Below are 14876 nucleotides of genomic sequence, written 5' to 3' on the forward strand. Positions count from 1 at the left end.
AAATCATCCTTTAATGTTAATTTAATTTAACTTAAATTTAAATATAATTTTAGAAAGAGCAGAACTGAGCTCTTTTTGAGAGAATTGTATGGAAAATGCAGAGTATTTTTTCCCCTGTTATTTCCTTCGAAAAAAAGCTTCCTAATATCAGGGTACTTGTAAACTATTTGGAGAAATGTGTTTGGTTTTTATAATAATGTTTAGAAAATCAATATCAGAGCTGTTCACATATGTGTTTAATATTAGCTAGATGTGTATTGTTAGTTTTGTTAGTGGCTTTTTTTTTAAGAGTTCAAAGTATTATTTGTAAAAAATAGTTCTTATCCTCAAGATAGTCTTATTTACCCCCTTCTGAAATATAGAAAAACACATAATTTGCTTAATATCATCTGATCTTGATTATATCACTGTTTTTGCTACAAATTCATAACATAAAGAGTTAATCGAATTGTTATTCTGAAATATATAACAATCACTAATATTATATATTAGAAAAAGCATCAAGTTTCTCAGTATCTTAGATCTAGTATACTCATGTATAAAATGGAAACAGTATCTGTCTTACAGAGTTGTGAGAATTGCATGAAATAAGACACAGAGCATGTGACACACAGGTCACCCACTACATGTTAGATTCCTCTTATATAAATTCCCCAAGTTTGTTTCTGCTTTAGTGTACTTGATTTGAAGAATTTTACATTCTTAAATTTTGTGTTTTATTAAGGTGCCTTTGGTATGATATTGTGAAATAACACAGAAAAGGGGGAGTCAGAAGTAACAACCATAATGCTAATTCCTAAAACAGGTCCCCCTCCTAAATATTTTTGTTTCCACTTGCATGTATGGCTATCTCTGTATTATAGTGGTCTCATTAAAATTCTTATTTTCATATTGTATTTAACAAGCATTTACTTTCTTGTAAAATTGTTTCTCACATTGCAAAAACGTAAAAATGTAAAAGCCAAGTGTACGTTCAAATTTATATATATTATACTTTCAATAGATCACAAATGCTGTTTGTTCACGGACTAGAATAATCCTAGAAATCATAGAAGAAAAAAATGTTTTTAATCTAATGACCATTTTCTTTGTTTACAAGTGTCTCTTTGTTTTTTAGGATTTGGAGAGGCCACTAGATGTTTTTAACATAATTTTAGCAAGGCAACAAGCACAAGTTGAGGTAATCTTTTTTTCTTTTTTTTTCTTCATGATAATTTTTTTTTTTAAACTGGAGTATATTTGCTTTACAGTATTGGGTTAGTTTCTCCTGTACAACAAAGTGAATCAGCTATATGTATACATACATCCCCTCCCTCTTGGACCTCCCTCCTATCTCCCCATCCCACCCATCTAGGTCACCACAGAGCACTGAGCCGAGCTCCCTGTGCTATACAACAGATTCCCAGTATCTATCTATTTCACCCATGGCAGTGTATATATGTCAATCATTTTTATTAGCTGATTTTATGTTTTAAACATGTTAATACTACTCCTTTAAACCTGGGATCAAGAAATTTAAGTTTCATAGGAAGTTGTTTAGATTTACTCACGTGAAAATAAAGGTTGAGTTTTCATGTCTTAATTTAGTCTCAGGAGAAAATTAATTGGAATATTGGAGGAAAAAACCCCACTAATATGAAGGGGCAAAATTTCTAATTTTATAACTAAAAATTTGCTAACCCCCCAAAAGAAAGTAAGTAAAAGTCATCCATAATCCTACTAACACAGAATGCTGGTGTTAACATTTTGATATGTAGGCTTCTAGTTTTTCTCTCATGCATATGTACCTAGTTATTTATGCTTTTGTATCCCCCATTTCTTTCCCTTTATTTTCTCTTCCCTCCCTTCCTTCCTCCTTTCTTTAACCCATTTTCTTTTTTTCCCTTCTTCCCTCCTTCTGTCCCTCTTCTCTTCCTTTCTTTTTTTCTAAAATTGGACTCAGTCTGTTTGTAGTGTTTTGTAATTGCTGACTTATCCCACTTGGCACCTTGTCCTCATTGTTCCATGTCATTTCTATTATTCTGTAACATGACTTTTGGTAAACGAAAAAATAAATTATAAGTGCAATAAACTCATTGTAGAAAAGTTAGAAAATAAAGATCCACAAAAAAAGAAAATAGAAATACCCTTTATCTCACACACTAAAGATAACTACTGCTAATACCTTTTTGTGTATTCTTCCAGTCTTTTTTATAGTCATAGATCTTTATACACATACTCATTTTTTTAAATGGGATTAAAGCGTATGCACTTGTTCATTCATATACTTAGTAAATGCTCATTGAGTGCTTGTTGTACTAGCATAATAGTTAAGAGTGTAGACTTGGGAGTCAGATGGTCTGGATTCTAATTCCAGCTTTGCTATCCGCTACTTGTTTGACCTTGGGTTGACTATTTAACCTGCCAGTGCCTCAGTTTCCTCATTTGTAAAACTATATTAATTCACAGTACCTACATCATAGGGTTATTGTGTGGAGTACCTGATAAACCATATAAACCACTTAGACTGTTATGTGCCTGGCACAATGCTTTGCACATAATTATGTACATCTCATCACCCTTGCTGTATTCTATTTGTTAGAAATGAGTCACAGGTCATGCCCACACTCAAGGGAAGGGGACTGTCCAAAGGTAAGAACACCAGGAGGGAGAATTTTGGGGGCAGGTGGGGGATGAGTACAACATGTGAAAAAAAAAAGTGAGGAAACTCACCATTGAGAAGGTCACTTCTCCAAGTGTTGACTTCCCTCCACCATCTGCCTACTTTGCTAACTTTTCAGAGTCTGTGGTAGATGCTTTTTATGTTTTGTCCAGAATTTTTTGTTGTAATAAGCAATGAAGGATGTGTTGTAGAGGGCTTAGGCCATCATGGAACTGAAAGTTCATCATTGGATTTAGCCGTAAAGAAAGAGCAAGTTTTATAGAATAGTATGGGTAGAAATTTGATAGGAATGAGAGGGAGTGGAAGATGAGAGCAATAAAGAAAGAGCAAGTTTTATAGAATAGTATGGGTAGAAATTTGATAGGAATGAGAGGGAGTGGAAGATGAGAGCAATAAAGAAAGAGCAAGTTTTATAGAATAGTATGGGTAGAAATTTGATAGGAATGAGAGGGAGTGGAAGATGAGGAATTGGAGAGACTAAGTACAGACAGTCATGATACTTCACTGTAAGTGGAAAGCAAGATAAAGGGAGTGGCAACTCGTGGGGATTGTGGAGTCAAGAAAAGGTTTTGTAAGTTGCTTTTCTTTCTTTAAAAAAAAAAGTGTTCCGTTTTATATAGTATTCCATAGAATTGTTTATGCAACATAATTTTAAATAACTGACTAGTATTCAGTTCTGTTTGTATACCAGAATTTGCTTACTATTTCCCACTGGTTATACGTGATTATAAATTACACTACAATGAGGAACCTTGTCTTTACATTTTCTCAAACATCTCTTATTTTCTTAAGGACAAATTCCCCAAGGTGGGGCAGAGAGTGTGAATATTTTAAAAGGTATTTGCTGCTACTGTGGATTTGTTCTTACGAATTAGAGAAACATTTTGCCAGAAGAAACAAATAATTCTAATCCTCCCTAAATTAAGTTGCTTCAGTTTAATTGGGTGTTCTTAATACTACTTATCAGTTGCTTCAAAATTGAAGGAAGAAGATAAATTATTGGATGCTGTGGCTAAAGAAGGATGGGATGTAGATGAAGAGAAGGGAATTAGATTCATCCAAGATTGATGTTTTTTCATTATAGTGGAAAATCTGCAGGGCCAGAGAGTTTAAAATGTAGGCAGAGGATTGGATGAAGTTATTTACCTTGGCCTCTTAACTGGACAGGGAAGGGAGTGAAGGCAACAGAGGTGGTATTTAGGAAAAAGTGAAAGGGTTTTGCATACCTCTTCATATTAAATTTTATACACATTTAAAAATTTATGGTCTCATAGATATATTTTACTGTGAAAAATAAAAACGCATACTAATCTTCTATGCTAGGAGAATAAAGAAGTTAAATATTATTTCATATAAAATATAAACTAATCAGCTATATATTTTTTTACCCATTACATTTCTGACTGCTGAAAATAGATTAAGCTTGGCAAAAGTTAGAGCTGAGATATAACTGGGACCATCAATGATTTTGTGGGCAGATATAGACCTATTCCCCTATTATTTGTTTAATGTCTACTTGTTAAAGATAACTTACTTAGTTTAAACTGAGTTGTTAATCAAACTTATTCTCTTTACTATAGAATTCAGCTCTTTAACTTGTCTTTTGGATTATTTCACTTTTTGGTACACACAGAAGCTTGCAGTATGTTACCAATTTACTACCAATTTAAAATATTTTAAAGTTAAAGTGGGAAAATTATTTACTTATTCAGGAAATGAGAAGATAGAGTCTAAATTATTTAAGCCCTATATTCTTTTCATCCTTTTGTTTTCCACTTTTGAGTTATTTGTCTGTATTTTACTGAAAAGTGGGTAAAGACAAGAAGCAGCAGATAATCAAGCCAGGATTTGTTGAGAAACAGGATGAAATGAGATTTGAGGACTTTCTAATTTTATTTATATTCTGTCCCCCAAACATGTTCATAGTTAGCAGGTCAACAGTGTATGTGAATTATGAAATAGGATTGTTAAATTTTATTTTTGAGTGTGGAAGTGTCTTCCTTTCAGGGAACTTTTCATTTTAAAAATCTGCTGTCATAGTAGCTCCTTACCTTGTAAATTTGGAAGACACATTGCTCAGAAGAATTTTACTTGAAACCTTAACTTACTCACAAAATGCAACTTCGTCAGAAAGCTATCAGTAGGTGTGACAAGTATGTAAATTAATAGACTGTATTAACCAAATAATGTTGAGAATCGTTTCAGAAGGAACTAGCTTTATTGACTGCTTTTAACTTAATTTAGTGTTAAAAAAATTAACCATTGTTCTTACCTGGCTACACCTGAAAGTGAAGAGGGCATTTATTCTTTAATTAAATTTTTTAATTTTAATTTTTTAGGTGATTCGATCTGGGCAAAAATTAAGGAAAAAGTCTACTGACAGAGGCGAGAAACGTGGAGGCTGGTTTAGTGGGTTTTGGGGTAAGAAGGAATCTAAGAAAAAAGATGAAGAATCTTTGATTCCTGAAAGTAAGTTCCAAGTCAGATAGTTTATTGTACACTGATAAGGAAAAAATATATAAATTATGTTTTAGCCAGTTAGTTGAATTTTATTTCATAATATTTTTGAAATAAAAGTAGCTTAGTATAGTAAACATATAAACAAATACATCAGGATGGAACATTCCCATGTTTATTTAACTAAAATAAAACTTTGAATTTTTGAGAAAAGTTATTTGTGTGAAATTTTAAAACTTGAAATTCAGAAATCTCACAGGTAGCATTCCTTATTGTTACTTTTTTACATGGATATTTAATTAGATGTTTCACTTAATTTTTAAAATACTTAGGGAATTATAAAATTGTTATGTGACATTTGAATTCCCTTAATGGTGTCTCTTTGCATTTTCTTCACCTAAATAAGCAAATGCATGATGTTTAACAAGTCAAAGTAGTATATTAGAGGAAATTACTTTGCTGTTTTTGCTTTAGCATTTGTGTCTATTGATTTTAGGCCACTCGTTAGTTTGGTTTGATTTTTTTTATTGTATCTGTAAGACTGAAGCAATTGATTTCTTAAAATATTATCTTTTTGTAGCTATTGATGACCTTATGACACCAGAGGAAAAAGATAAGCTCTTCACGGCTATTGGTTATAGTGAGAGCACCCACAACCTAACTTTACCCAAGCAGGTAATTGTTTAGGTGGTAATTATTTAGGTGGTTTCATTTTTCTGTGTTATCTTGAATTGGGTTAAACAAGTTATTGATTTTTAAAGTAATAAAAATACGTTACAGTTTGTTTCTGCTTTACTTTTTGTTAAATGTTTCAGTCAGACCTTACCAATTAAAACTGTCTCCAACTTTAGATTTAGTTGCTTTAATGAATGTGAGAATAACCTGATAAAAAGTACTTATTATAGAGGTAAATTGTCTTTTAAAAATTTTATCTTAAAAAATCTGTGTGTGTGAAATGTAGCTCATGTATAAAAGAGTCATCAAAACCAAAATGTATTGCTCATTTGATGTGTCATAAAGAACAGCTGTGTAATTACTATCGGTTAAATTATAGACTGTGCAATAGATAGGGCATTACTGTGAGATCTATCTCTGTTCTTTCACTGTGTGTATTCTGCTCACTTTCACTGTTGTGTAGGTATTTTCATTTGAAAATACCACAACTTATTTATTCATACTTTTGTTTATGGGCATTTGGGTTGTTTTTCTTTTTTTGTTGTTATGCTGCTGTTAACTTCTTGTAAATGTCTTTTAGTGGGCATATGAGATTTTCTGCTCAGTATATCCTTAGGAGTAGAATTGGTGTATCATAGGATATGAGTATGTTTAACTTTAACAGATTCTGCTAAATACTTTTCCAATGTGAAAAACATTTCCATCAGTGGTATATGAGGATTCTTATTGTTCCACATCTTTACCAACTCTTACCATCATCAGTCTTTTAAATTTATCCATTCTAAATGGTTAGTATGTAGTATTTCATTGTGGTTTTAATTTGTGTTTTCTGGATGACTGAAGAGGTTTTTCACTTTCTTGTACTGTTGTAGGCCTGATAGATATCCTCTTTTGTGAAGTAGCTTTTGAGTCTCTTGTTCATTATTGGGTTGTCTTTTTCTTATTGGTTTGTAGGAGTCTTTTATGTATTTGTTAAATTACATTACATCCCTAGAAATTAGTCATTTTATAACTGGAAGTTTGTACCTTTGACTACCTTCACCAATTTCCCCCATACCCTGCTCCCTGTTCCTGGCAACCACCAGTCTATTCTCTGGTCTTTTTAGATTCCACATATAAGTGAGACCGTACAGTATTTGTCTTTCTCTGTTCAACTTACTTTACTTAGCATAATGTCCTCAAGCTACATCCATGTTGTTGCAGGATTTCCTTCCTTTTTATGGCTAAATAATATTCCACTGTGTATATCCACACCACATTTCCTTTATTTTTTCATCAGTCAGTGGACACCTAGGTTGTTATAATGTCTTGGCTGTTGTGAATAATGCTTCAGTGAACATGGGAGTGCACATATCTCTTTGAGGTATTGATTTCATTTCCTTCAGATAAATATCCAGAAGTGGAATTGCTGGATCATAAGGTACTTCTCTATTTAGTTTTTTGAGGAGCCTCCTCACTGGTTCTTATAGTGACTATACCAATTTACATTCCCACCCACAGTGTACAAGCATGGGAATATAAATTGGTACAAAATAATAGCCATTCTAACAGGTGTGAGGTGATATCTCATTGTGGTTTGTTATTTTTTTTTCTAAAGAACATTGGCAAATGTATTTCCCTCCATATGAAGTTATTAATGTCTTTTAGTTGAAGTATAGTTGATTTACAATATTATATTAGTTTCAGGTGTACATCATGGTGATTCAGTTTTTTTACAGATTATGCTCCATTTAAAGTTCTTACAAAATAATGACTATATTTCCCTGTGATGTACAATATATCCTTGTTGCTTATTATTTTATATATAATAGTTTGTACCTTTTAATTTCCAAAAACCTTTTGTGCCCATCCCCCTTTCCCTTGCCCATCTGGTAACCATTAGTTTGTTCTCTATATCTGTTGATGGACATTTAGGTTGCTTCCATATCCTAGCTATTGTATGTATTGCTGCTGTGAACATTGGGGTGCATGTATCTTTTTGAATTAGTGTTTTCGTTTTCTTCAGATACACACCCAGGAGTGGAATTGCTGGATCATATGACAATTCTACTTTCAGTTTTCTGAGGAATGGCCATACTGTTTTCCATAGTGGCTGCACCAATTTACATTACCACCAATAGTGTAGGAGGGTTCCCTTTTCTCCACACCCTCTTCAACATTTGTTTGTTATTTGTGGACTCTTTGATAATAACCATTTTGACAGGCATGAGGTGATATCTCATTTCAGTTTTGACTTGCATTTCTCTGATGATTAGCCATGTTGAACCTTTTTTCATGTGTCTTTTGGCCATCTCTATCTACAGTGAAAAAAATGTCTACTCAGGTGTTCTTCCCATTTTTTTGAATCAGGTTAGTTGTCTTTTGATACTGAGTTGTATGAGTTGTTTATATATTTTGGATATTAACCCCTTATTGGTAATATCACCTGAAAATATTTTCCCTTATATGGTAGGTTGCCTTTCCATGTTGTCAGTGGTTTCCTTTGCTCTGCAAAAGCTTTTAAGTTTAATAGGGCCTGTTTATTTATTTTTGCTTCTGTTTCTTTTGCCTTAGGAGACAGATCAAACAAATATTGCTGCGATTTGTGTCAGAGAATATTCTGCCTGTGAATATTCTTCTGTGAGTTTTATGGTTTCAGGTCTTACATTTAGGTCTTCGGTCCATTTTGAGTTTATTTTTGTATGTGGGGTGAGGAAATGTTCTAATTTCATTCTTTTACATGTACTGCCCAGTTTTCCCAGCATCACTTATTGAAGAGATTGTCTTTTCTCTATTGTATATCCTTCCCTCTTTTGTCATGGATTAATTGACCGTAAGTGTGTGGGTTTATTTCTGGGCTCTCTATTCTGTTCTGTTGATCTCTGTATCTCTTTCTATGCAGGTACCATACCGTTTTGATTACTGTAGCTTTGTAGTATACTCTGAAATCAGGTAGCGTGATACCTCTAGCTTTGTTCTTTTTTCTCAAAATTACTTTGGTAATTTGGAGTCATTTATGGTTCCATATAACTTTTGGAATTATTTGTTCTAGATGTGTGAAAAATATCATGGGTACTTTGATAGGGATGACATTAAATCGGTAGATTGCTTTGGGTAGTATGGCCATTTTAACAATATTAATTCTTCCAATTTAAGGACATGGGTTATCTTTTCATTTCTTTGTATCATCTTCAATTTCCATTATCGGCATTTTATAATTTTCAGAGTATAGGTCTTACCTTGTTGGTTAAGTTTATTCCTAAGCTATTTTATTCTTTTTGATGTGATTTTAAATGCGATTGTTACCTTGCATTCTGTTCCTGATCATTCATTTACTAGTGTATAAAAAAGCAATAGATTTCTGTTTATTAATCGTCTATGCTGCAACTTTACTGAATTCATTTATTAGTTCTAAGAGTTTTTAGGCAGAGGCTTTAGGCTTTTCTATACATAGTGTAATGTCATCTGAAAACAGTGATAGTTTTACTTCTTCCCTTCCAATTTAGATACCTTTTATTTCTTTTTCTTGTCTGATGGCTGTGGTTAGGACTTCCAATGGTATGTTAAATAGAAGTGGTGAGAGTGGGCATTCCTGTCTTGTTCCTGATTTTAGAGGAAAAGCTTCTAGCTTTTTGGCATTGAATATGATGTTAGCTGTGGGTTTGTCATAAATACTCTTTATTATGTTAAGATATGTTCCGACTGTACCAACTGTGATGAGAGTTTTGTCATGAATGGATGTTGAATTTTGTCAAATGCTTTTTCTGCATCTGTTGAGATGATTATGTGATTCTTATCCTTCCTTTTGTTAATGTGGTGTATCATATTGATTGATTTGAGAATATTGAACCATCCTTACATCCTTGGAATAAATCCTACTTGATCATGGTGTATGACCCTTTTTATATATTGTTGAATTCAGTTTGCTAATATATTGTTGAGGACTTTTGCAACAATATTCATCAGAGATACTGGCCTGTAGTTTTCTTTTTTTGTAGTGTCTTTGTCTGGTTTTGGTATCAGGGTATTGGTGGCCTCAGAGAATGAATTTGGGAGTGTTCCTTCCTCTTCAGTTTTTTGGAATAGTTTGAGAAGGATGGGTGATAACTCTTCTTTATATGTTTCGTAGAATTTCGCTATGAAGCTGTTTTGTTCTGTACTTTTGTTTGCTGGGAGATTTCTGATTACTAACTCAATTTTGCTACTAATGGTCAGTCTGTTCAGATTGTCTGTTTCTTCTTGATTCAGTCTTGGAAGGTTGTATGTTTCTAGAAATTTGTCCATTTCTTCTAGAAAAGTTGTTCAATTTGTTGGCATATAACTGTTCATAGTATTCTCATGATTTTTTGCATTTCTGTGGTAATGGTTGTTATTTCTCCTCTTCCATTTCTTGTTTTGTTTGTGCGGGTTCTCTCTTTTCACCTTGGTGAGCCTAGTTATTGGTCTCTATTTTATTTATTTCCTCTCTGATCTTTATTATGTTCTTCCTTCTGCTGACTTTGGTCTTTGTGTCTTCTTTTTCTTACTTAGATGGTAAGTTCGGTTATTTGAGATTTTTCTTATTTCTTAAGGTAGGCCTGTATTGATATAAACCTCTCTCAGAACTGCTTTCACTGCATGCCATAGATTTTGGAGAGTTGTGTTTCCGTTTTCGTTTGTCTGGAGATATTTTATGATTTCCTCTTTGATTTCTTCATTGACTTTTTGGTTTTTTAATAGCATATTGTTTAGTCTCCATGTGTTCATGCTTGTCCCCCTTTGCTTCCTGTAGTTGATTTCTAGTTTCATACCACTGTGCTTGGAAGAATTGCTTGATATGATTTCTGTCCTCTTAAATTTGTTGAGACTTGTTTTGTGGGCTAGCATATGATATATCATGGAGAACATTCCATGTGCATTTGAAAACAATGTGTATTTTTCTGTTTTTGGATGGAATGTCCTATAGATATCTATTAAGTCCATCTGGTCTGTTGTGTCATTTAAGACCACTGTTTTCTCATTGATTTTCTGTCTAGATGATCTGTCCATTGATGTAAGTGGAGTGTTAAAGTCCCCTACTACTATTGTATTATTGTCAGTTTCTCCCTTTATGTCTGTTAATATTTGCTTTATATATCTCGGTGCTCCTGTATTTGGTGTATATATGTTAATGACTGTTATATTCTATTTTTGTATTGATCTCTTTTTCATTATATAATGCCTTCCTTTGTCTTTTTTAAATAGACTTTGTTTCAAAGTCTGTTTTTTCTGAAATGAGTATTGCTCCCCTCAATATCTTGTCATTTCCATTTGCGTGAAATATCTTTTACCATCCCCTCACTTTCAGTCTGTGTGTGTCTTTAGCTCTGAAGTGAGTTTCTTGTAAGCAACATAAAGATGGGTCTTGTTTTCTTATCCAACCAGCCATCCTTTGTCTTTGATTGGAGCATTTAGTGTGTTAACATTTAAAGTAATTATTGATAGGTGTGTACTTATTGCCTTTTTGTTACTTGTTTTCCAGTGTTTTTGTAGTTCTTCCCTGTTCTTCTTCTTTTAGTTTCTTCCCTTTTGGTTTGATGATTTTCTTTAGTGCTGTGCTTGTGTTCTTACTCTGTATTTTTTATATATCTATTGTAGGTTTTTGATTTTTGGTTACCACAAGGTTCATGTTTGTTGACCTATAACTATATTTACTTGTTCTAAATAGGAAGTCATTTAAGCTCAAGCACATTCTAAGTGATACACATTTTTTTCTCCCCTCCTTCACATTTTGTGTTTTGATGTCATATTTTACATCTTCATGTTTATCCCTTTACTGATTGTTGTAGTTATAGTTGATTTTATAATTTTTTTCTTTTCATCTCCATGATAGCTTAATTGATTGATCCTCAGCCTTTACTATGTATTTGCCTTTACTAGTGGACTTCCCTTACCACCTGATTCTATGTGGGTCTTTCTTAAAGCCTTGGTTTTGCAGGAGTCTTTTTGCCAGTCTGCAGTTAGTTTTCAATGAGAATTGTTTACATGTAGACATATATATATATATTTTTTGCAGTACGTGGGCCTCTCACTGTTGTGGCCTCTCCCGTTGCAGAGCACAGGCTCTGGACACACAGGCTCAGCAGCCATGGCTCACAGGCCTAGCCGCTCCGCGGCATGTGGAATCTTACCGGACCGGGGAACGAACCCGGGTCCCCTGCATCGGCAGGCGGACTTTCAACCACTGCACCACCAGGGAAGCCCTGTAGACATATTTTGATGTGTTCATGTTGGGTAGTTGAATTCATTTCACATCCTCCTACTCTGCCATCTTGATCTTCTCCCTCATTGTGGTTTTGAATTGCATTTCCCTGATGATTAGTGATGTTGAGCATCTTTTTATATACCTGTTGGCCATTTGAATATCCTCTTTGGAAAAATGTCTATTCAGGTCCTTCACCCAATTTTTAATTGGATTATTATTATTTTTTTTGCTATTGAGTTGTATGAGTTCCTTTTATATTTTTCTTATTAACTCCTTATCAGATATGTGGTTTGCAAATATTTTCTCCCATTCTGTATGTTGCCTTTTCATTTTGTTGCTTCTTATTCTCTGCAGAAGCTTTTTAGTTTGATGTTGTCCTGCTTATTTATTTTTGCTTTTCTTGCTTCTGCTTTCAGTGTCATATCCATAAAATCATTGCCAAGACTGCTGTCAAGGAGCTTTTTCATTTCCTTCTAGGAGTTATGGCTTCAGGTCTTACATTTAAGTTGTTAACCCATTTCTAGTTAATTTTTGTGAGTGGTGTAAGATAGGGGACCAAGGACTTCCTTGGTGTGCAGTGGTTAAGAATCCACCTGCCAATGCAGGGGACACAGGTTCGATCCCTGGTCTGGAAAGATCCCACATGCTGCGGAGCAACTAAACCTGTGCGCCACTGCTACTGAGCCTGCACTCTAGAGCCTGTGAGCCACAACTACTGAGCCCATGTGCCACAACTACTGAAGCCTGCGTGCCTAGAGCCCATGCTCTGCAACAGAGAGAAACCATCGCAATAAGAAACCTGTGCACTGCAAGGAAGAGTAGCTCCCACTTGCCACAACAAGTGAAAGCCTGTGTGCAGCAATGAAAACCCAACACAGCCATAAATAAATGAATTTAAAAAAATAGGGGACCAGTTTCATTCTTTTGCACGTGAATATCCAGTTTTTGTCGCACCATTTATTAAAGAGACTATCTTTTCTCCATTGGGTATTCTTGGGTTCTTTTTCAAGTATTAGTTAACCATATGTGCATGGATTTATGTGTGTGCTCTTGATTATGTTCTGTTGGTCTGTGTGTCTGTTTTAATGCCAGGACCATATTGTTTTGATTTCTGTAGCTTTGTAATATAGTTTGAAATTATGAAGTGTTATGCCTAGTCTAGCTTTGTGGGTTTTTTTTTTTTCCTTTCAAGATTGCTTTTGCTATTCAGGGTCTTTTGTGGTTCCATGCAAAATGCCATTGGAGTTTGTAGGGATTGCATTGAATCTATAGATTACTTTGGGTAGTATGTACATTTTTAAAAGCATTAATTTTTCCAATCAATAAACAGAGCATAGCTTTTCTGTTTATGTTTTCTTCAGTTTCTTTCATGAGTGTCTTATAGTTTGAAGTGTAGATATCTTTCACTTCCTTTGTTAAATTTATTCCTAATTATTTTACTGTTTTTTTGCTGTTGTAAATGGGATTGCTTAAATTTTTTCTTCAAATTAGTGTATAGAAACACAAATGATTTTTGTATGCTAATTTTGTATCCTGCAACTTTACTGAATATTTTCATTAGTTCTAACTTTTTTTGGTCTAGTCTTTAGGATTTTCTCTACGTAAGACATATCATGTGCATAGAGAGGCAGTTTTCCTTCTTCCTTTCCAATTTGGATGCATTTTGTTTCTTTTTTTTGCTTTATTTCTCTGGCTAGGACTTCAAATGCTATGTTTAATGGTAGTGGTGAGAGGGGGCACCCTTGTCTTGTTCGTGATCTTGGGGAAGAACATTTTACCTTTCAACATTGAGTATGGTGTTAGCTGTGGGCTTGTCATATATGGCCTTTATTATGTTGAGGTACATTCCTTCTATACCCAGTTTATTGAGAGTTTTTATTGTGAATGGATGTAGAATTTTGTCAAATGCTTTTTCTGAATCTGTTGAGATAGTCATGTGATTTTTATCTTTTTATTCATGTGATATATTACATTAATTTCTTTTCGTATGTTGAACGATCCTTACATCCCAGAGATGAATCCTACTTGATGATGGTATATGATCTTTTTACTGTGCTGCTGAATTTGGTTTGATAGTATTTTGTTGAGAGTTTTTGTATCTGTGTTTATAAGTGATATTGGCCTGTAGTTTTTTTTTCTCATAGTGTCCTTTTCTGGCTTTGATATCAGGATAATGCTGGACTTGTAAAATGAGTTTGGGAGTATTCCTACTCTTCTGTTTTTTTTGAGGAGTTTGAGAGGATTGGTGTAGATTCTTTAAATGTTTGATAGAATTCACCAGTGAAAACATTTGGTCCTGGGCTTTTTTTTCTTGGGATATTTTTAATTACTCATTCAATCTCCTTCATTATTGGTTTATTCAGATTTTCTGTTCATGATTCATTCTTGGTAGATTATGTTTCTCAGAATTTATCAATTTCTTCTAGGTTTTCCAATTTGTTGGTGGATAGCTGTTCATAGTAATCACTCTTATGGTCTTTGGTATTTTTGTGGTATCAGTTGTAATGTTTCCTCTTTAATTTATAATTTTATTTATATGTGTTGTCTCTTTTTCTTTGTTAGTCTATCTAAAGGTTTGTCAGTTTTGCTTTTTGTTTCAAAGAACCAACTGTTGGTTTTGTTAATCTCCATTGTGTTTCTGTTTTTCTGCTGTATTCTCTTTTTCATTTATTTCTGCTGTAATGTTTATTTCCTTTATTCTTCTAACTTTGGGCCTAGTTTGTTCTTTCATAGTTCTTTGAGGTGTAAATTTAGGTTGTTTACTTGAGATCTTTCTTTTTTCTTGATGTAGGCGTTCATCACTATGAGCTTTCCTCTTAAAAATGCTTTGGCCGCATCCAGTAAGTTTGGTATGTTGTGTTCCCATTTTTTTTTTTTTTC

The 14876-nt window shown here is 33.7% G+C and overlaps 1 protein-coding gene across 4 annotated transcripts in view; it reads left to right on the top strand.

The window, feature by feature from the left end:
* VPS13C (vacuolar protein sorting 13 homolog C) overlaps positions 1-14876 on the top strand; it is a 175134-nt gene that overhangs the window by 49163 nt on the left and 111095 nt on the right. For all 4 annotated transcript variants that reach the window (XM_089907142.1, XM_022579675.2, XM_022579677.2 and 1 more), the window contains 3 exons: positions 1118-1180; positions 5002-5131; positions 5700-5794. In XM_089907142.1, the coding sequence (XP_089763268.1) occupies positions 1118-1180; positions 5002-5131; positions 5700-5794 (288 nt within the window). The remainder of the gene's footprint in view (positions 1-1117; positions 1181-5001; positions 5132-5699; positions 5795-14876) is intronic.

The sequence above is a fragment of the Delphinapterus leucas genome, chromosome 2 (assembly GCF_059928025.1).
Source record: "Delphinapterus leucas isolate spDelLeu-1000000601 "Yukka" chromosome 2, BTC_Dleu_Yukka2, whole genome shotgun sequence".
NCBI lineage: Eukaryota > Metazoa > Chordata > Mammalia > Artiodactyla > Monodontidae > Delphinapterus > Delphinapterus leucas.